Genomic DNA, 22,698 nt, shown 5'->3' on the forward strand with positions numbered 1-22,698 from the left:
GGACAAAATGTAATGTTAGACAAAGGAAACCTGAGTAAAGAAAAAACACATTTTTAAAATTATTTCATTTATTTAAAAAACATTTTTTAAATTGTCAGTTGAGTTTTAGTTAGTTTTAAGAGCTTTTCTAGTCCTAGTTTAGTTCATTTTTTCGAAGCCTTATTTTAATTTTATTTCAGTTTATGACAATTTTTTTCTAAACACCTAGTACATTCAAATAATTTGTTTTAATTTGCGATACTTTGTTGGGAGCACATTTCCTTTATTGATGAAAGTGACTATATTTACAAGACCCACAAGTGTGTAGTCAAACGCAGCCCTTAACAAGTGTATTTGCTGCTTCTGAATTACGTGGCTAATTGTGCCTTGGAGAGGGAGCAAATCTTTAGGGACCAGGTATGTTTGTGGAGAGCGATGATTGGCTGAGGTTTGCACATGACCCTGAAGTCGGCATGCCTTTTATGGGACTACAGGGAGTTTCTAAGTTCCATTGTACTAATTACATGAACAGGCACGCCCAGCCAATTTATTAAAAATCGGCATTCGTCACCCGATACACCTGAGATGTACACAAAATTGACGTTCTGTGCATGTTTCCGTGTTTCACGATCCCCACATTGGTTTCTCATTGGAACTTCAAAAAAGTTTTGTGAAAGAGGCCCAAGGTGTCCTCAAATTATTAAAAGTTTCAAACGAAATCAGAGGGAAAACATTATAAGCCCAATGAGGCATAACTACTTGAATATTAAATTTTCCCGATGAAGCAAGGACAGACTGAGCAGAATCAGAGTGTGACAAGCAACTGATATGCAGTACATTATGTTTCCATTAATTGTTTCCATTTTAATTATCCCATTATGTTTCCTTTAATTAGTTTGCTTGCTGAAGGCACAAACTACAGTTCTTTAAAAGAATAGTTCTTATTGTAATTATTATTCCAGTTATAATTCTAGACATAGATTTCACAACCATAAACTTCCTGACCTATGTTGCTTGTTAGTGATTCTTTTTATACTTTTAAACTATAAGGCTTTAAAAATGCAAACGCTGCTTTGAATCGAGAGAACTTTATAAGTGCCATAGAATTTCTAACTGGCCATTAAAAAAGCTTGCACAATTACCAAGGTAACTGAAAACTTTGACCTTCTGTCCTTGTCATTGTGATGACAAGCTCAATTTACTATCTGAGTTTACTGTCAGAAATTTTGAATTACATTTTGCTTGCTATAGACTCATGTAGTATACAAAATCATTAACTCCTCATTGCAGTAAAAATAGTCATACAGCTATCTAGTAGCAAGTTACACTAATAACATTTTCAAAAGACACTTGTAGAAACTTGCTACGAAACACAAATCTTCTGCTTAACTCCAAAACAGTGGTCGTAGTCATACTTTTGTGCTGTACAGGCACCGTAATGTTGTAGAGCAGTTGAGTTATAGTTAAAGGTTCTGTCCAAGCCTGGTGTCATAGCGGGTCCCAGGACTGTTGCTGCCGTACAAGGCCACATGCTCTGGCGAAGGCTTCTAGAAGTGTGCGATAATGTAAGTGGACCCGGCCTTCTGAAGATTCACCCCTACAGGGGACAATGTTACTGCTCCTCTCTCAGTCATTCGCCCTGCAGTGACTGCAGAACCTAAAAACCTGTGGGGTTGGCATGACGGCAGGGGGAGACAACCTTGGATGTGGCCTACCTCACCGCAGTCTTGACAAATGCTACACATTTCAGATGTGTTTATTCACATGAGTTACTGCAGCATCCTCCTACTCAGCCAGTAGCTGGGTCTGTAGGCAAAAGAGAAACAAAAACAAACAGACGCTCAGCATGGCTTGTAGGCATCACATTCAGCACACATTCACTCCCTAGCACAGGTACGTGTCACGTCCCTTAGAAGCAGGGAAAGGCAGGCAGTGAGCCATGGCAGTCACATACTCTCTTTCTCGGTCGAGGCGGTCGGGTAATGAAGAAACAGCAAGTTCCTCCTCTCGTTAAGCTCAAACGGTCCTTTAATTCCAGAGCTGGCCAATCAGTTGTGTCGTCCCAGCGGCTTGTTAGCAGCCCAATTGGCCGACGGTGCCTGTAATTAGTTAAAGTGGTTGTGAAAGTAGAAGGGGAGAGACAATGCACACAGCAACCCAACACACAGGTGGCCAGAGAAATTAACCCAAATTCCCCATTAGTCCAATAAACTGGTCCATTCACTGTGACACTTTCAATTCTATGTCTCTAGTCTTTACTATATTCATCAGACGTAGGAACAGTTTCTTCTGGAACTCTATATCTAGTTTATTTTTTCAGTTAAAACCAGGAATTTGGTTTGATGCTGACTGAATTGGAGAGAAAATACTTGACAGAGCCACCCATAATGTCAATATAAAACAGACATCCAAAAAGTCGAAAAAATATGTGACAGGTGCTGGTGTTTTGGTCCGCAAGTAGGGCAAGGTCATTTTTCAGTTTTTTACAGATTACGAAAGTGCAGATTATAAGCTTTCAAATGATGTCTCATACATTGAAATCTGAAAATAGTTGAAGAAGATATGCTTATTTGAATGTTGGTACTCCTAAAATCAAGTAGCAGAGAAAATCCCCTTGAAAGATCTTGAACTTTTCACACTTCTCACAGGGAGATAATGGGTGGGAACAATAGCTAGTTAACTCCACCCCAACCACTCCCCCACTAGAGTACCTGTAAATTCTTGCCCATTTAGGGGTTACCCTATTTAAAGCTTTATAACTCCAGATGTGAATACCACAGAGACTAGAAAAATATCTTAAATGAAGCAATACAGTTGTACCATTTATAATACTAGCTTAGATTACTTTATATTCATAATTTTGTAAGAAATAAAGTGCCACAAATGCAATGGTCAAGGCAAAAAATCTAAAATGAATTTGCTCCTTTTTTAGTTCGCAATGAAATAGGCCTACTGGGAGATTGCGGGTTAAAGTATACATGTCCTGGATCAAAAACTTTCCACAATTTCATAAAATCTAAGGGTGGATATGTAGAACTACTAAAGATTTATGAAGCAAAAACTAAGCAGTGTACCCAGCATCTCCAAATCTACCCACAATGTCTAAATTATTAACACTGGTCTAAAATAGCTAAGGGTCCAGAAACAAATCCAAAATCTCTCCAAAAAGGAATATAATGCTTTTTGTACATTGTAAAGCATATGAGCCCCTTATGAAGGTTTAAGATGAAACATAGATATAATTTAAACATATAGTCACACAATGCTGCACAGTACCTAAATGTGTAATAATTAACTCTTGTATGTAGCCTATTTCTATACTCTGTACACTCCTATGTTTTCTTGTATGGGAATGGGACGATATAAAAACATTTTTCAGCCGTCCACCACGTTTTGGCAATGTTTCAACACTCTCCTCATCACTGCTGTATGCGTCACAAAAACCATTACACTACTAACTAACCCTTACATTACAGTGTGAAATATCCACATTACATAATACCACTAACCTATTTAAAGACACTCAATTTCTAAAATAACGTAATAACCGAAATATTTTGAGCAGTAGCCTAATACTTACATAGCAATGATGAAATCTTATCTATGTTCAGTAGATGGAGACAGAGACAGTAAATCAATGACAGTTATATCCGCTTCTGTTTTGCTCCAGAAAACGATGTCAGATAGGTCTATCAGCCGACATATGGCTTAGCTATGCCCAGAAGTCCTCAATAATAATCGTATTTTCCAAGGAATTACGAAAAAATCGTTGACAACGTTTCGTTAGGTGCAACGTCTTTTAATGCTACCATATAGAGCGAATGCCATGGTAAGAAAATGTTCGGTTACGCTATAAAACGCTATTCCAAAAGAAAAATTAGACATGTTATGCATCGTTAGAAAGCTTATACTCTCACCTACTGATTGAGCGTCCGCCATTTCAGCAACCTCACACAGTAAACGAACATAGGCTACTACCACACGGCTTTATTTATGGGCGGTGGCTTGACCGAAACACAGTGACAATAGCCAACGAAATCAAACATGCTAATTAAACTGCACCCCCATCACGCCTCCAAAACCCGGCTGTAAGAATCACTAAAACAAGCCGACTTTGCTGACAAATTATAAGTATTTAGTGACCCTAAAAATGTTGTTTATTCTATTGAGTGACTTCTTCAACACTTTAACTTTCGTAATATGAAAAAAGGAAAACAGTAAAAAAAAATTTAAAAACCTTTTTTGCCTCCTAGCGCGATTTCAAGATTTGCGACTTGCGGACCTTTTCTCCAGCACCCGTCACATATATATACGTGTGATTGAAAAAGTGAAAATTCATATACCTAAGTGTGATTATTTCTTATAGATAGATGAGAAATCATCTGCATTCCATCATAATGAAAAAATAAATTAAATGAAATGTTGAAATGTGTTTGAAGATATGCATGATGAAAACTGCATGTCACAGTTAAATCATCAAAGCACATAAGATAAAAACTTCAGAAAGTAAAAAAAAAAAAAAGATAGCATAAGCCTAAATATGTGCTTTTTCATTTCTGATGGATGAAAAATCATGCGTTTTCATTATTATGAAGTAATAAATCATTGAGAGAGAGAGAAACCGCTCCTCAATCATCTGGTCCAGACATCACTGCCCATATCTGTGGGGAATTTGCAGTTCCTTCTGTGATTGCGTAGCAGTTCCCATCAGCAGTCTGACAGCAGTCTGCTGTGGGCATAAGCACTAGCTAGCGCCCTACTGTGGCATAGTCTGCTGGATGTAGTGTTGAAATCGTAGAGAACCCCTAGTTGTATACATGCTCACATTACATTTGTGTTATCGGGTGAGTTTTGTAGCCATGTAACAGGCATCTGTGGTGGCGATTTGGGAATAATTGTTACTTGGACTGAGTATTATTAAATTTACTCATAAAATATTAGCAGCGATTGCTAAAGGGTGTGGCTAGCATGAGCAGAGTATCTCAAGCACTGCCTCATTACTTTATTCGGGAGGGCTGTAACCACCATGTGGCGCAAGTCTTCCTTGTGTGCAGCTCTGTTTCAACAATACTGTTTGCTACTTCTTGTGCCTCTTCTTTAGCCATATTAACAGCTGTAATAATGTGTGTTAGAGCGCCTCCTACTGGCCCTAAATCCAAGTCATTTTTAAAGTACACGTGTGTTGTAAATAGAGGGATGTTCGTGTCATGCATAAAACGGTCGTACGCACAGATTTGACCGTAAATTGTGCTTACCCTGAAATCCACGCCAACGTTGAGATCTATAAACCCGGAAATTGTCATGAAAATTAGTCTACCTCTACGCAAGCTCCAGACCACGCATAGGAACTCTTCCCTGTGGCAGTTCAGCGGTATTGCAGGCATGAGACACGTTTCCCCTTCCCGATCTCTCAGCTGCTTATGGGACCAAACGTGCTCTTGCCTGAACCTACAGTAACAGCTCAATCTCGCGTTCAGATAATTATTTTTTGCTCGCATTTCTGTCATTACGTTCCTTACGTTTTACTTCAGTTACAATTGTATTATTTATTAGTGTTTTACTGCCATTTCAAAGAGATTTAAATAGGCAAATAAGATAAGGAATAAGTAATACGCCACCACATAAAGGTTAATTGAAGGCATTCACTGAGTGGAGTAGTAAAGCTTGTTCACATGCACACGCTTTTCTGGATATTTGTGATGCATAAATAAAACGTGCATATGAATGATTTATGAAACTTCATTTGCGCGCACAATTTAGTAACTGGTCTTACAATAAAATTTTGGATGAAATCCATGCAAATTCTAGCATTAAGCTTCGTCTTTGCTGTGACATATGGTGGTGAATATGTGACGTGGGGCTGTTTTGTTTCTGAAAGTCCACAAAGGCTAGCTGCTTGGTTTTCATTTATGAACCGGCTAGCACTCTCACAATCCATTCCATCACGCTGTCAGGGTCTCGACTTTGTTAATTACTTCAGGCGGGTCCTCCCTGGACCTGCACATTTAACATTCGGTCGCTCGAGAGGCCCGTATATACGAGCCAACGGGTCTTGATTTCGCCACCTGCTGTAATTAGGGTTATATGTCACCAGTGACATTTTGACATTTATTTCTTCCACGTACTACTGTTCACACCGTCATATGTTAGGAGCCCCCAGGGATTAATTAAAGAGTTTGTATGAATAACACAGTTCATTTGTCAGTGGCTGCGTGCGTAATGATGTGCTCACGATAAGTGAAAAAGTATAGGTGAACTCATTCATCAATTTTGTGTCCAGAAAGCATGTTTTTGCAAAACTAACATTTTGAAGCGAGTGTGTCAGATATTAGCTGAAAAATCATAAATATGATGTTTCAGAGCATTATTTTATACTATGGAAAGTGGAAATGTTTTTAATTTTTAAATGAAAATTAACCAATTCTCATTGCTTCTGTCTGTACAGTACTATATCAGAGCTACCACAGACTTCATTGAGAGTAACTATGGGCCAGTTCAGTCCAGTTTACTCTGATGGGTCTAATTCAATATTGTCCTGCCGTTGCCTACTGTAAGTCCTAGGTATTCAGACTTGGTCCTGGGGCTCCTCTGTATATGCTGGGTTTTTTTTCCAACCACAATTGCAATCCCAGAATTTTAACAAACTGATTGTTTTTCTTAATTAGGTGCTTTTCCCGTTTAGAGGGATTATTCACCCTCTTAAACCACATTATTGCATCAATAGCTATACATGCAATCACAATTAAAGTCTCATGTTCACATTGTGCTATACTGCAAACAACTGCATAAAAAGAGGTAACAGACATTTTAAACTGATGGAATTCAGGACTGAGGGGAATCAATAGGCTCCTAATTAGGTTGTTGAGCATGTGTTTAAGTAAACAATCGTTTTTTCCCCTTAAACTTATTAAAACAAAGCAGGTTTAACTTGTTATCATTTTCTCTGTCTTTGAATTCTTCAGTATCGACCAAATGGTTGTTTTTAATGGCCGTGTGTCCACACCTTCACCAGTTAGCTGGCTATTGATTCATGGAAATCTTTAACTTGATCCGTTGAACAATTTTGTAACCTCTTTTTATGCAGTTATTTTCAATATAGCACAATAAGCAGAATGTGAACATGGGACTTTTATTCCTCTTGGCATGCATAGCTATTGCTGACATAATGCGGTTTAAGAGGGTGAATAATCCCTCTAAACATGAAAAGCACCTAATTAAGAAAAAATAACAGCTTGTTAAAATTCTGGGATGGCAATGTCGTTTGGACTGAAAACCACTGCATTACATTACAGCCATTTAGCAGATGCTCTTATTCAGAGTGACTTACACAACTTTTTAAATAGCATTGCATCCATTTATACAGCTGGATATATACTTAAGCAATGCAGGTTAAGTACCATGCTCAAGGATCCTATGGCAGTGAGCTACTTGGGAATCAAACCCATCACCATTAGGTTACAAGACCAGTTCCTTTCCCATTATACTACACTGCTGCCCTGTTCATTTTATACAGAGGGTCCCAAGGACCGGGTTTGAATACCTGGGGCATAAGTGACTCAGTGATTGCTCAGATGTAGCTGAAAGTCAAGCTTTGGCTGAAGCAGCAATGCCTTGGATGCAGGCCCTAGTCTGTTGTCAAGGTCAGGGCTTTAACAGCTGAGCCAATCAGGAAATCAACCTGATGTTGTCTGGACGAACGCATGTACTTTCTGGGGCAAAAGGGAGGAGCCTCTGCCGCTGGCTCCCAGCGGCAGCTTCCCTATTGGTTAATCGAATTGTCTGTCTCAATGTGCCAGTTCTCCTCCCCCCCCCCCCCCCCCCCCGACACTCCCTCTGTTCCGTGTGTGCTGCAATCTAAGTCCCGACTGAAACACACCAGCAAAACGGACGAAGATATCGAGCTAACCCAAATTATCTGCTAAAAACAGAATTACGGACAAGTTCAAAGAAGATTTTAATTCTGTTATATCACAGACTTGCCAAATACATGGCGTGACTTCGTTGAAGGACCTTCAGCACATATGTTTGGATACTTGCTTGCTTGCCTACAGGATTTGGCAAAAGTTTAATTTTTCAAGCGTGGCCTACGGTATGCAGTCTGCTATCAAATAAATACCCAGAAAAATGGCCAGAAGATGCAATGGTTTTCATTGTTTTCCCATTACAATCAATAATGGAGGAGCAAGTGGAATTGTTGAACCAAAAATAAATTAAATAAATTTATCACCGATAAATAAATTGTGTTTGTTTCTTTTATTATTGAACCATGAACCGCAGACTCTGCATATCTCGGTGATAAACTTTGATGGTGTGGTCGGTGCTCTGACGTTAACGCTAGCCATTTTCCCCAGATAGTGGCGAACTGATGTGGGTCTTTGTAAAAGTTTGCCTCCGGTAATGTTTTTCCGGTGCATGTTTCAGACCTCGCCTGGTCAAAATCGTCACCACATTTGGAGCGCCGCCCCTCTGCACTCTGATTGGTTGGGAAAATACAACTATCCTGGGAAGGTTGTCTCCTTCGTTTATGCCTAGAACGTCAAGGCATCGGCCAGGCTCTTCTGAACAAAGTGAAAAAGAGGCTGGCGAGGCTAAACCTGTTGTAACTTCATTAAAATTTTATTTTATTTTATTTTATTTTAATAATATCCATTACATCCACCTGTTCTTAAAACCATTTAAAATGTCATTGTGAAAAATATGTTAAATGATATTTAACAGACTATGTTTATATACAGCATCACGGTGCCCTTCATGTCTGTGTTATAACAAGTTCTGTATCACAGAATTTCTGTTGGAAGGTATCCATTTCTTGCTTACAACCTGCCATAACATAATTTATATAAACATATATCACTGTATACTTATTATGGAAACCTTAGACAGTGTAATATTTGTGGAACAGCAATATTGAGTAAAGCAATCTACTAAAATTTTCTTTCCCCTTTTCAGAAATGGTAATATGTCAGATCTAATTTCACATTGAATACGTGACATTATCTCACAGAACCATTTGCAAAAAATAACTGTGATCTTAGCACTGTAGAATGTTCAAGAATTTTTTTTGCTTTGTGTCACACAGTAGACTGTGGAGTCCATTATTCATTATCCATCAATTTCAGTTCAGATATTGATAATAAAGAACTGATGCAAGCATGAAAGGAAAAGCCTTTTCTTTCAAGCCAACGGCTGCCATTTTCTGCTTTCATGAAAAGATGATAATCACACAAAATTCTTTACTGTTAGTATATTTGAGTCGCACTAAATTCAAAGATGTGCGTACAAAGTGCTTGTGGTTTAAAAGGAGATACTCCGTGGTTGGTTCCCAGTTGTTGTAAGCCTAATAAATCCACACAGACATCCTGTCTATCTCCAGCTTATTTCCATGCCATTTAATCACCAAAAACGTTCACTCCTGTCCTTGACACCAACACTCCTGCGAATTCTTCCGTACTTCAGTGAAAATCTAACGGAAGGGTCTTTGCTTTAACACAAATAGTGCCGCGTGGCATTTTTGCCCTTGGATCTTGGAGGGGATCTAGTGACCAGTGTCCTTATCCTCTGCACCAAAACACACCAGGTGGATCTATTATACGAAAAAAGAAAAAGAAGAAAACTATACTGGCTATTAACTTCTAACAAGCCGCTATGTAACATTACAGTGCACTAAATACAACAGAAGTCAAAGTGTGATGTTGATCTCGTTAAAGTCATATGTACACATTACACCTGTTGTTCACTGACAAACTTATACGTGTGCACCAGGATATTAATATATTTTATGTAAAGTAAACCATAAATTATGTAATGTTACATTTTGAAATATTTTGGAATTTACACAAACACAGACAAGTGCAAGTGAGCAATTCATGGCCTGGTGCAAACGTATATTGTAATGCCATTCGTGTAGACATATTGCTGTTCAGATTCACGAGAGTAGCTCTATGCATTGGCACTTTAAGGTTTTGCATGCTGATTTAGCAGTCATCATAATTAGAAACTTAATGTGATGAAGCTCATAAGATGTCCTTGAACAAAGGGAATACATGTAGGTGGAGGGCAGGGAAGAAAAAAGAAACAAAAAAAAAGAACAGAGTAGACCTATTCAGCTGTGGGCCACTTATCTGTCGGTTGCCATGGTGAAGATGGGAGAAGAGAAGAATTCAAACAGCTTTGTCTTTTAACTCTGATAGGAAATGAATAGTCATTTGAGATGCAACATAACACCGATCATGCATCTCAAGCAAAGCGCTACGAGTTCCCAACTGGTTCGATTACAACCCTGCACAGAGGTGGGTGTAGGCCTGTAGGGAGGGGAACACAGTTCTTTGGCTTTTGATCCACTCATTCTGGTGCTGTGGTAAAGTATTTTAATAATCATAGGCAATACTGTAAAATTAGATACATAATTTTTTAAATGGTGTGTAATGCTATATTTATCCATATTTATTATGTTTAGGATAATCTTCCTCACATTTTCAAACTTAGTTGTCCTGGGGTACAAAATGAAGTTCCCACAGTGGACCTGCCAATAGAATTGTGTATTTAAAAAATAACAATAACAAAAATAATAATTCAAATAAATAACTGCAGTTTCCCCTTGAGGCTCTATGATTGGATTTGATTAAGACAATTTCATGTTTGTATGACTCACACAGACAAAATGAGCATTTACTTCTGTTAAGATTATGTTGTTGTATACAGGCACACACAAGGCACACCTTCATTGCTTTGCTTTACCCAGTTAGGAGTGGTCCATGAGGAAGTGATAAAGCAGACTGTTGACTGTTAGGTTGGCTGAATATGTTTATAAGTTTGGGGGGGTTGGGTTAGGGTTAGGCATGGTACTCAGAGTTTGGGGGTTCCACTTGGGAGGACCGCAATAAATGCAATTGCTGTAAGTGAATCTGGATGAAAGCATCATCACTGCTAAATGCTGTAATATATTGGGATGAGTGGAACTGTTCAGAGATATTTTGGTTCTTGGGTTATCGCAGAGTTTGAAACCCCAAATTATAGGAGAAACCTGAATAAATGAGTGGAGACACATAACAAATTCAGATGCTTCCAAACAGGTATACTGCATGATACAATTAAGAAATGAACATCTTATCATGCTCTGTGGCATCTATAAAAATGCTGAGCAGGCCCAGTTGACCTCGATTTTAGATCAAGATGGCAAGAGGAAAAGATCTAAGTGACTTTAACCCCTTAGTGCACATGCCAAATATCACCAATCCTTGCCCATTTAGGGGGTACCCTATTTAAAGCTTTATAACTCCAGATGTGAACACCACAGAGACTTGAAAATGGCTTAAATGAAGCAAGACATTTGTACCATTTACAATACTAACTTAGATTAGTTTATATTCATAATTTTGGAAGAAATAAAGTGCCACAAATGCAATTGTCTTGGCAAAAAATCTAAAATGAATTTGCTCTTTTTTAGTTTGCAATGAAATACAGAGAGATTGCATATGTACAGCAGGGTAAACTATACATGTCGTGGATCAAAAACCTCTTGACAACAAGTTCATAAAATCTACGGGTGTATATGTAAAACTACCAAAGATCTATGAGGCAAAAACTAAGCAGTGTAAGCTGCGTCTCCAAATCTATCCAAAATGTCTAAATTATGCATTGCTGTAAATCACAACATATTCACATATTTCACTACAAATTCTGTTTGACTCAGGAAACTCACTGTTGCATCATTTTCAAATGAGAATTACAAGCTTTCCATCAGTACAATGGTCTAAAATATCTAGGTCCAGAAACATATCCAAAATCTCTCTAAAAATGAATAAAATTATTTTTGTCCATTATAAAGCACATAAATGAGCCCCTTATGAAGGTTTAAGATGAAACATTGATATCAGATTAAAAAATAATACAAAAAATATTGTCACACAATGTGGTACAGTACCTAAATGTGTAAGAATTAACTCTTGTATGTATTTCTATGCTCTGTACTCTCGTATGTTTACTTCTATGGGGATGTAACGACATGAAAACAATTTTCAACCGTCCACCACGTTTTGGCAAGGTTCCAATTCTTACGTCATCACTGTTGCATGCATCACAAAAACTATTACACTACTAACTAACGCTCACATTACATTGTGAAATATCCACATTATATAATACCACTAACCTATTTAAAGACACTCAATTTCAAAAATAACGTATATAACTGAAATAATTTGAGCAGTAATACTTACATAGCAATGATGAAATCGTATCTGTGTTCAGCAGATGGAGACAGAGACAGCAAATCAATGATAGTTCTATCTGCTTCTGTTTTACTCCAGAAAACTGTCAACTAGGTCTGACAACGTTTCGTCAAGTGCAGTGTCTTTTACTGCTACCACAGAGTGAATTCGTGTGCGAATGCGATGAGAAAAAAATCGGTTACGCTGACCTATAAAACACTATTCCAAAAGCAAAAATAGACATGTTATACATCGTTAGAAAGCTTATACTCTCACCTACTGAATAAAGTAATTGTCAATCAAGCCAGATTTGACAATACATTTTACAAGAAAGTATTATGTTCTCTATTTTTGTTATTTTGCAAGACATTCTAACAGAGATGTTACATAGCTGCCTACCTTGGTGATTTGAGTACTAACAGCTCCATCTTGTGGATTATCTTGAGCCAGTATAATGTGAGTTTGGGTGTGTTGCACCAGGTGCTTGATTTTTACATAATAATACCCAGTGACTCTTTGTTGAGTGGTTAATTGAAAAAAAGAAAACGAATTGGGTGTATTGTGTCAGGCACTGTCAAGAACATAGAGGAACAGAAAAAAAAGAAAAAATGGTAATACATAGTCTTAAGAAAAAAGTAGTGTAAAATTGATCTTTGGCGATGAAAAGTCAGGGGGCGGGGGCCCATATTAATATTCTTTCAGGGGGCCCAGAATTCCAAGCAACGGCCCTGGTTGTATATTTATTAAATATTTAGTCCCAGATATTGACTGTAGAACGACATGGTATAATTTTTGGAAACTTTGTCTTGTTTATTTCGTTATTCAGTGAGCAGCGTTTTCACTGCTGCATTGGCATATTTTAGGGCTATTGTCGGGTTTATTTTTTGCTATGACGGAACACGATTTTTGAGTGGTGAAAAAATATTTTTATGAATGCCCAGATGGACAATATTGTCCATTATGTCATGGGTAGGGGGTGTAGTTGCAGATGAGACTGCAGGGGGTACTTATTAAAAGAACAACCGGAGTGACAATGGTGGCACTGCGAAACTCCGCATTTGGCATAATTGTCATACATTATCTACTAATGAAACTACAACAAAGCGTTTCTGTTTTTATCGCATACTTTGGTTGCAGTAGCACTGAATGTCTGAGTTCAGCAATCTCGGCACGCCGGTATGCCGACCACTAGGGGCTTTGCGCTAAGAGGTTACCCTGATCTTTTGAAAGAGGGTTCATTATTGGGGCATGGATGGCAGGAGCTTCAGTCACAAAGACTGCTCAAATGGCTTGTGTTTCAGCAGGAACAGATACACACATACGCATACACACACACACACACACACAGATACACACAAGCACTAACGCATGCACGCACCCGCGCACGTGCACACAGACATACACATTCACACGTGTAAACACACATGTGCACACATTTTTGAAGGCACAACATGCAAATGCAATTGTCAGAAATACCATAATTAAATTATTATTTAAAGATATTGTGAAATATGAAATATTCAATTTTCCTGAAGAGCCAGTAATAACATTTTATTTCACACATTTTGTATAAAACTACATTTATTCAAAATACAAGCAGCTAAACTTAACATGAGATATAAAAGTGCAATGCTTTTTTATATCTATGTGTCTCCAAACGTGGATGTGAATGTCTGCCAAAATGTAAAATAAATCAGTGAGTGCACGTTCAGCTGGAATAAACTCTCCACGTGTGCACGTCAGCTGACATGGTATTTGAGACATAATTTGTGTATTACCTGTAGAACATGGAACGTTTCTTTTCTCAATTACTTCAACACTTGAATGTATGGAATATACATTACTTGGCTAAAAATAATCGCCAATTAGAGAAAAACAGGTGTAAAATTTCTATTAAAATGAAAGTGAATAAGCAATTATGAATAATATATTGGCACAGGTTGGTGCAATAAAGATGGCACACATCTGTTTGAGTACTTTTTCTGAAAAAACTGTATTCTGAAAAATTTTAAGGAAAAAAAGGCAAACTGATAACAGAGCCTAACAGTAAAGACATTAAAATAAGGATAACCGTGACTAAAAAGAAAACGGAAAAGAATGAGTACGGACAATTATCGCGTATGTTACGCATTGGCAGAACACAGTCAAAAACGGTAAAAACAGACAAATCTGACAGTTCATTTAATCTCAGCAATAGAAAAACAAAAAACAAACAAAAAAAAAAACATCTGTTTAGTTACTGTAAAATGGAAAAACTACATTACAAGAAAACAAAAACGACTTCTCGTTTGAGCCCAAGTCATCGATAAATGGTGCATAAGGTCATCCGTGTATCAGCAGCGTTTTAACGTGAATAATTCTCAGCGCGTGAATGAAACAGAGGTAATATCGATACCAAACGAACGAAAGAAAGATACCATCAGAACCTGATATAGGACATAGAAAAGTCTGTTTTTTTTTCCTCTTTTGTACATTTATACAGCTGGTAAAAAAAAGGAGGAGGCGTGTGAAAATCAGGCTACGCCGCCGTTTCCTGAATCGCGGACTCCGCGCTCTTTGGGAGAAGCTCTCTCCGCTCCGCGATGTTCACCGCCGGCTTCCCGCAGTTCTGCCCGTCCTGGTACGTCTTCCGGTACACCGGGTTAGAGTACTTCAGGGGCTGCAACGGCAAAAAAAAAAAAGATCCAGCACAATTAGAACGAAAACACAATCGACGCGCTCCGTGTCGTTCCACTCCGCTGAAAACCATTAGCCCTAACGCGGAAATGTGTCGATGAAGACTTCGCCGTCTAACCGGGTGACGGCAGACCACGTCGTCGGCTGAGCGGAACGCCGACAGATGTTTTTCTTTTCGTTTTCTCTTCGTAGCCCGAAGGCTTGATCGCCGATCGAGAACGAGTGCACTAGGCTTCCTGTCACCGAGCTTCGTCAAAGTTACTTTTTACCCTCGGGATGCTCTGCGGTCGGATTCACCTCAATCTACATGCCGAGCGGCGTTAAAAGACTCAGACACAAGAGCTCTCTCTTTAAATTATAAAGCACCGCGGAGCTGTCAGACAGCAGTCTCAGTTGGCTTCAGTTGGCTGAGAGCAGATGAAAAAAAGCCAAAGAGCTTAACTACGTGTCGTAAATGCCACCATCAGATGCTTAATAATGAACAAAACACAGTAGCGCGACTCTCCTCGAAAACGTCTGCGCTTAATGTGTGTCTGGAACCGTAGGACTTGCAGGATCGATGCGTCAGAGGAAAAAGATTACCCGTCTAACTTTATGAACGAGAGTGCTGGGAAATTAAACAATTCAAACAGGACGAGCTTTCTGCTTCTGTCTACAGCAGCGGTGTCCTAAATTGTCTGAATGGGGTTGGGGTCAGTCCAGGTTTTTGTTCTAGACCAGCGATAAAACAGGTCATTCAACCATTCAATTAAAGATCCTCTTCAATTAAGGAATTGATTCTCTGAATCAGGGGTTTAGTGCCGGTTTAGAACAAATACCTGCACCTACAAACAGCTCTCTTCTGATACGACCTCAGACCCCTGACCTAGAGTGTGTGAGCAAACTGCACTGAGGGGAGGGGGTGGGGGTGGGGGGGTTACTGCTCACCTTTCCTGGAATAATCTCCTTTGGAGTGGGGTGTGTCTGTTGGCATCGGGCATCGCTGGACTGAACACACCAGCCCTGAAAAAAAAAAAAAAAAAACCACAGTGCCCATGTGTGACATGGTATTCCCATGGTAACTCCTTCTTTTACTTTCATTTCTTTCATACTAGTACATTATAGTCTTACCTGTGACCATGAACAAACATACAGTAGGAAGTGGATGAGTGAGTCTGCGGTTATGCATCACACAGCTGAAGACTCCGCCCACACTGCTGCTGTCACTGTAGGTCCCTCACATGCAGCACCCTCTCTTCTCAGTGCTAATGTTAAGCCTACGCTGACCAATCAGCTTCTGGCTACTGGCTATCTATGATAACCCCGCCCTCTTCATCTTTCTCGTTTAAATGAATGGGCACTCATTTGTGCACAAAAGTACACATATTTGTGAATACATATTTTACCTTTTGCACAAATATCTCATACTTTGTATAAAATCCCAATATATATTGCCAATATCCACCTTTATATTTTGCTATAAAATATTCTCAAATGGAAAATTGGCTTGTGAACTGCTGAATCTGCGTTTGCAGATCAAGTGACACGCATTCAGTGATGCTGAGCTTTGACAATTAACGGATCATCTGCAGCAAAACTTTTACCCGTATTTAAAAAGATGATTTATAGACATAAATATAGTCATGTAGGTTTTAGCGAACCAATAAACATGAACTGAAAAGAACAGAATGAGGATAAATGTATTTACAGCATGAATGTGCAATAAAGACAAATGAGACTGAGCATAAGCTGCAGGTACTGAACAAGGAACATCCATCTGGTGCCTAAGTTTAATGAGGAAGAACATTTTTTCTCTCATTTGAGAAGGTGGCACACAACTTATAACGGTTCACTAAAACATGGGCCATTGCTTATTCAAACTGCAAGGGAATCTTTTTCAGTTTGAGAAGAGTATTTGGATGTAGATGCTGAGATCATGATCATGATGTTAACAGTGATGTCATCTGCTTATGAACGAGTACCTCAAGCCTACAGACAGAAATGACAGACTTTGAATATAAAAAAGTAAAACAGACTAGACCTTTGACAAAACTGAGACAATTATTGCAGAGGATTTTAAGAACGGTGTTTCTCTTAGCTTTTGTGCAAATCTTGATGAACATAACTTGACAACTTGGTTGTTGCAGATGATTATAAGGTTTCATTTCATAAAGACAATGTCTCAGCCATATCTTCAAAACAGATGACTGTTTCCATCACATATCTGTTAGGTGGACCTGAACGCTTGTTGAATGGCGTGAAAAATCACAATGCTATAAGTACCAGAGAAAGGAAAGGGAAAACGCTCAGAAGTGTGTTGGTCTCTTGTCAAGTGCTGATCAGTCCCACGTTAGATGTTGACACTTATTCCACAGTGTTGAGGAGCTGGGAGCCCTGGGAAATGTAGTTTTGTTTCTGTGGGTTCTGTTTCACCTACTGGTGATGACTGTGACTGCTTTTCTTTTTCCATTTTGCGTAACGCTTGAGCGGTTCACGTCTTGCTGACCCCAGTGTCTTTCCTGACGGGTGCCCTCTGAAAGCATGTGCTATGGTCCATGGAGCTGGAGGCCATTTTGTGTCCACTTGAAATCCAACATTTTGAATGGTCAGGTAAACATAGGTGCGATTATTTACTCTGTACAGGGAGTAATCCATCCTATTTTTGGGATGGGCGTGTAAAACCCTTCAAATTCAGCCAAGTACTGAAGCGCCAGAGGATGAATTTGCTGGTATTTTCCCATCAAACACTGTCACCAGTTCTCAGGCTCGTACAGCTTAACAAGAAGCTGAAGAAGTAGCAGAACGTACAGAAAATGGGATGATGTTCGCAGAGACGTTTTTGCTGATCTAGACGAGATTCCAGGAGCTGTTTTCAAGTGTGACACCGAACAGAAGAGTGATCCTGTTTTACAAAAAACCGAGAGCGCGTGCAGTGAATACTGATGAAACGGGCGGTGTTTCCGGAGGTTCTGCCATTTTGGGGGCGCACTCACGAGAACGTGGAGTCACCTGTGGTACAGCTGCGGAACACTGGAGGGTCTTCCTCCAACTCATTTTACATTTTTGCTATTGTCAAAGCATTCTTCAGGTTACATGCGAACCAAGGCCATTTAAACTTCAGTTACTGAGACACAGTCCCACCTTTTAGTATTAAAAAATGCCCCTGCTACCATCCGTACGCTTATGAATCAAGTGACACTGTGACCAAATATGTATGAATTGTGTGACACTGTGATTGAATAAGTATGAATCATGACACTGTGACTGAGTAAGTATGAATCATATTACATTGTGACTGAATAAGTATGAATCGTGTGACACTAACTGAATAATTGTGTATTTTGATGTTTTCATATTGTTTAACAGCTAGGAGCAACATGCTCATTCTTTGTGCATTTCCATTGAATGAATTAAGAAAGCTGTTCTGGACATCAATCTCCAAAAGCTGCAAAAGGCACGACAACTACCCAGGGCATGTACCAGGATAAGGAATGGTATAGCCACTGCCTCCCTATAGCGGAGGCCATCTCAGGCCTGGTGTTCTGCATGACAGACAGGTTTAGTGTGTACGGGGCCTATAGACAGTTTGCTGAGAACTCTGTCACCCATTACCAAACCCATAACCACTCAGTTGCAGAAAAGTATTAATTAAAAGACTTCCCAAAGGGCTTTCAGGCGATTAAAAGAAAGCTTGTTGTGCAAAACTATTTTAACTGCACTCGACTTCACTACACCATTAGAGATATTGATTTATGCCTCTGATGTGGGTGTTGTGAGCTGAAGTAGTTCAGCTCTGTGGTGTTTTTCATAGCGTAGCTCTACAAGAAGCAAATCAAGTGTCAAAAAACTTATTCCACTGCTGAGAAGGAAGCTTTGGTCCTTGTGCTAGCCGTTATATGTGTGGAGTGGCACAGAACTTCAGCTTTGACTCCGGCATTGCTGCCTTGCCGGAAGACCAGACACGCCGACGAGAAAGGAGGAGGAGCCTCTGGAGTGGGCGAGCCGCCAATCACCTGATTTGGGTTTCGGGACAGCCTCCCTGCATGGGGCTCCTGAATTCTGGCTCATTTTAGTATCGTTCTTAGCAATTACACTGCACAGCTCACATTGGCACTCTTCCGTAAACAGTACCCGGCTAGACTCGCCCCTCTCAAAGAACCCAGGGCTAGACAGAAGCAGGGATTGAGCCATAATACCTATATATTAGCAGGTATTAGCATACAATACCTATATATTAAACTAACTTTAATACTAGGTAATTATATTATATAAATAGTAGCTGTACTAGAAATGTATTGTATATTGTAATCAGTGCAATGTGTGCATTGAAATAAGAGTAGAACTGGTATTTAAAGCAATTTTCTCTGAAAAATCCCCAATAAAGACTAGTATACTGTATGTTCAGCCTGATTTCATGTTTTTTAGCCATTTCTGGCTCACTGCCACTTTTCTGTATATGTGCGGATCCATAGATAAGTATTACCAATTAAAGACAACATTATTTCAACTATTCTCTTGTATACATAGTGCTGTACTGCTACACTCATATACTCTCATATATGCTCATACAGTACGGTGTACATTTGATGGTGACTCATGAGTACACACATCCTTTCCTGCCCTTATAATTGTGTATAGCCGGTTGTGCTTCCACACAGGAGATGGTTCTGTGCTGTGTGTGTGTACCTTGTGCAGATGTATAGCCGGTTGTGCTCACACACAGGGGACTGTTCTGTGCTGCGTGTGTGTGTGTGTGCGTGTGTGTGTTTCCCTGTGTGTGTGTGCCTGTGTGTGTGTGTGTGTGTGCGTGTGTGTGTCCCTGTGTGTGTGTGTGTGTGTGCCTGTGTGCGTGTGTGTCCCTATATGTGTGTGCGTGTGTGTGTGTGTGTGTGCCTGTGTGTGCGTGTGTGTGCCTGTGTGTGTGTGCGCCTGTGTGTGCGTGTGTACCTTGTGTGGGTCCAGTCTGAAGTGCGGGTGCAGGAGACTGCCGGCGTGGGTGTGGATGTCGTGCTCCAGCTCGTACATGCTGTAGGAGGGGTTCCCGATCTCCACGTTTATCCCTCCGTTGGTCATGGGCTGCCGCTCCACCCTCTTGCCCCTGACAAGGGGAACACGCCGGGCGGTGAGAACGGAGGAGAGCGACGGCGCTGTTTTTCTCTCCAGAGGGAATTTACAGCGCAGTGTCATACCTTTGCCTCCTTCTGCAGATGAACACGCCCGCCACCACCGTGGTTATTAATATCAGCAGCAGGACCAGAGGGACGATGATGGCTATGCTGCCTGCAAAACACAGCATAAAGGGTCACACACACACACATGCACACGCACACACACACACACACACACACACACACGGACACACACACTCACACATGGACATACAAACACAGTACACGTGCACACAACAATGCACATGGACACGCATGCACGACTCACACACACACCATCTAGTTTACATTATCTTTCCTTCCCCAATTCATTCATTCCTTCATGTTATTTAAATGGGAAATGCTTAATCCCCTCGTCCCATTTCCTATAGATAGAAAATATTTAATTCTGCACAGTTAATATATGATGCTTTAGCAGTTCTCGTCTACAGAACTGCTAATAACCTGTGTATTTGTGAAAAGAAAATATCTCTTTTACATGCATGGAAAATATGGTTTGACCAAAGGTAAATAGTAGCCATTGTGGACAATAATCAACATTTCAAAACTCGTTTCAGCAAAGCAGAAAGAAATGACTACAGTCATACCATTTATATTTGGCTTTTGAAAACAAAGTCATTTTCAAGTAAGTTTTGGTTGCTTTCTCTGATGTCAATTACGATAAAACTTTTTGGTTTGTCAATAATATCCCATTTGTATATAGTCATAATGCATTTTAATAGCCTGCTGCATGCTGAAAATTTGCTGGTATGTGTGTAAGGAATAAACCACGATGGGCTGTAACGTTATTGGAAAATTTTGTATGAGGGGGTGTGGTGATGCTTAACCACCCCAAAATACATTATTTTCCAATAACGGGACAGCCCGGAGTGGTTTATTCTGCTTATGCAATGGTTGGCAATAATGACTAAATATTAGTTACTATATAGTTACTATAGAATTTATATCAACTTAACCAGCTAAAATTAAAATATTCTTCCGTGGCCCTTTGGGCATATCGTTTTTTCGTTGTCAAGCAAAAATCTCGTTAATAGTTCGATATGGACCGCTGTTATGCAAAACTCTGGTGGGTAGTTCTATTTGCACCGTTGTTAATCAAAAAACCCAGGTGCTCAATTCTATGAAAACAATGATTCTATCAGAAAAAATAGTTCCTTCTCATTTTATACCATACAATTAGCACCAATGTTGGTTATTTTTGTCATTACATTATTTAAGAAAATTGCATGAAACCAACACTCAATCAAATTTATCTCCCTAGCTTCGTCTTGGTTTTTAACATGGTGTGGTCACGCAGCATAGACACAGCTAGTGTCTTTCTAAGACACTCTAAAACAGGGTTAGAATGTAAGCTAGCAAGCAAGCTTTATGTTCGCCGTCACCCGTTAGTACGTAGCCAATACTAAAATTCAGCTGGGCTGTCATTAATTGTGAAATTGGAAAGGGAAGGGGATGTAACCTTAATTCAAAATCTAAAAAATGACATTGCTGTTTGACTGCTTTAGACTGTTGGATTTTGCAGTGCATTGATTTTAAGACTGTTAAAAGGCTGAGGTGATTTGATTGAAAACAAATGCACACCCTTGGACCAATCAGAATAGAGTATTCAGCCAAGCCATTGTATAAAGTTGTCTTCAGAAAGTTTTCACACTCCATTGACTATTTCTCATTTTGCTGTGCTGCAAATTCAAATTCAAATATATTTAAATGCAACTTTTTCTGTTTCTGCAGTAACTCTTTAGCGTAACTCTTTATGATGTCAAACTGAAATAAATGACTTTTACATGGCTTCAGAATTACATTAAATATAAAAACCTAAAATTACCTGAAATGATTCATTGAAAAGTATCCCCCCCCCCCCCCCCCCCCCCCCCCCCGCCTTTGTGTTAATCTAATGCTAATCTAAATTAGGCTATTTTCTTTAGAGTTCACCCAAAATACATTAATGAGGTCCGCCTATATTGATTTCAAACCCATGTGTGCTCAACTGCATGACTGTCATTTCAAATATCACCCGCTCTGCGAGGTCTCTCAACTGAGACGGCTCAGATCAGTCAAGCTGTCATGACGACTAAGCTACTGCCTGAGAAAAGTTGTGAGGATGCCAAGCTAGATAAGGTTATAAAAAGATTGCTAAAGCTTTGAAACTTCCTTACACTGTCAGAAAAAAGAGTTGTTTGGCTTGTCTTCATAGAAAAACCCTTTTTAGTTCTTTAAGCAACCCTCTATGATTGGTGTGAAACGTGTGAAAACTTCCAGATTGAACAATTTTTTCCTGAGGAGGAACCCTTGAACTAGATAGGGTTTCTCTATGGAGACACAGAGGAGCCGTTTGGAACTCTTTATTCTGAGAGCATAGAGCACTGGTAAATCCATTATGACAAAATGGAAAAATATGGCACAATTTGGACACTACAATCAGGCCGTCCTACAAAACTGAGCAATTGAATGAGAAGGGCAAATGTCAAAGAAGTGAACAAGAGGACAGCTACAATCCTCAGAAGATCTAAATCTTCACATCTAAACCCGAGATATATAGTTATATAAAGTTATATAAAGTTTATAAGTATGTACATTCTGCTCCAAGAACAGTAATCTCTGGGCTAGCAATTAGCTTAACTGCAAACAATATGAATGGTGATCATATACCCTGTCCTATATACCACCCTGTTAATACCCAATACCCT

General features: G+C 39.4%; 1 protein-coding gene and 1 long non-coding RNA gene across 4 annotated transcripts in view; both read right to left on the reverse strand.

Annotated features, from left to right (window-relative positions):
• Window positions 1–206: 206 nt before the first annotated feature.
• Window positions 207–3,927, reverse strand: LOC118214505. Its single transcript, XR_004762635.1, has 3 exons — window positions 3,897–3,927; window positions 1,934–2,078; window positions 207–1,785 (listed from the first exon to the last, which is right to left on the reverse strand). It is a non-coding gene; the product is annotated as an uncharacterized LOC118214505 (long non-coding RNA).
• A 9,794-nt stretch (window positions 3,928–13,721) lies between these two features.
• The window catches only part of LOC118214493 (low-density lipoprotein receptor-related protein 1B-like), a 457,936-nt gene continuing 448,959 nt past the window's right edge, over window positions 13,722–22,698 (reverse strand). For all 3 annotated transcript variants that reach the window (XM_035394488.1, XM_035394487.1, XM_035394486.1), the window contains 4 exons: window positions 20,033–20,123; window positions 19,791–19,941; window positions 15,792–15,866; window positions 13,722–14,847 (listed from right to left, as the gene is read on the reverse strand). In XM_035394488.1, the coding sequence (XP_035250379.1) occupies window positions 14,707–14,847; window positions 15,792–15,866; window positions 19,791–19,941; window positions 20,033–20,123 (458 nt within the window). In that variant the 3' untranslated portion in view covers window positions 13,722–14,706. The remainder of the gene's footprint in view (window positions 14,848–15,791; window positions 15,867–19,790; window positions 19,942–20,032; window positions 20,124–22,698) is intronic.

This window comes from Anguilla anguilla, chromosome 15 (genome assembly GCF_013347855.1).
Source record: "Anguilla anguilla isolate fAngAng1 chromosome 15, fAngAng1.pri, whole genome shotgun sequence".
In the NCBI taxonomy this organism is placed as follows: Eukaryota; Metazoa; Chordata; class Actinopteri; order Anguilliformes; family Anguillidae; genus Anguilla; species Anguilla anguilla.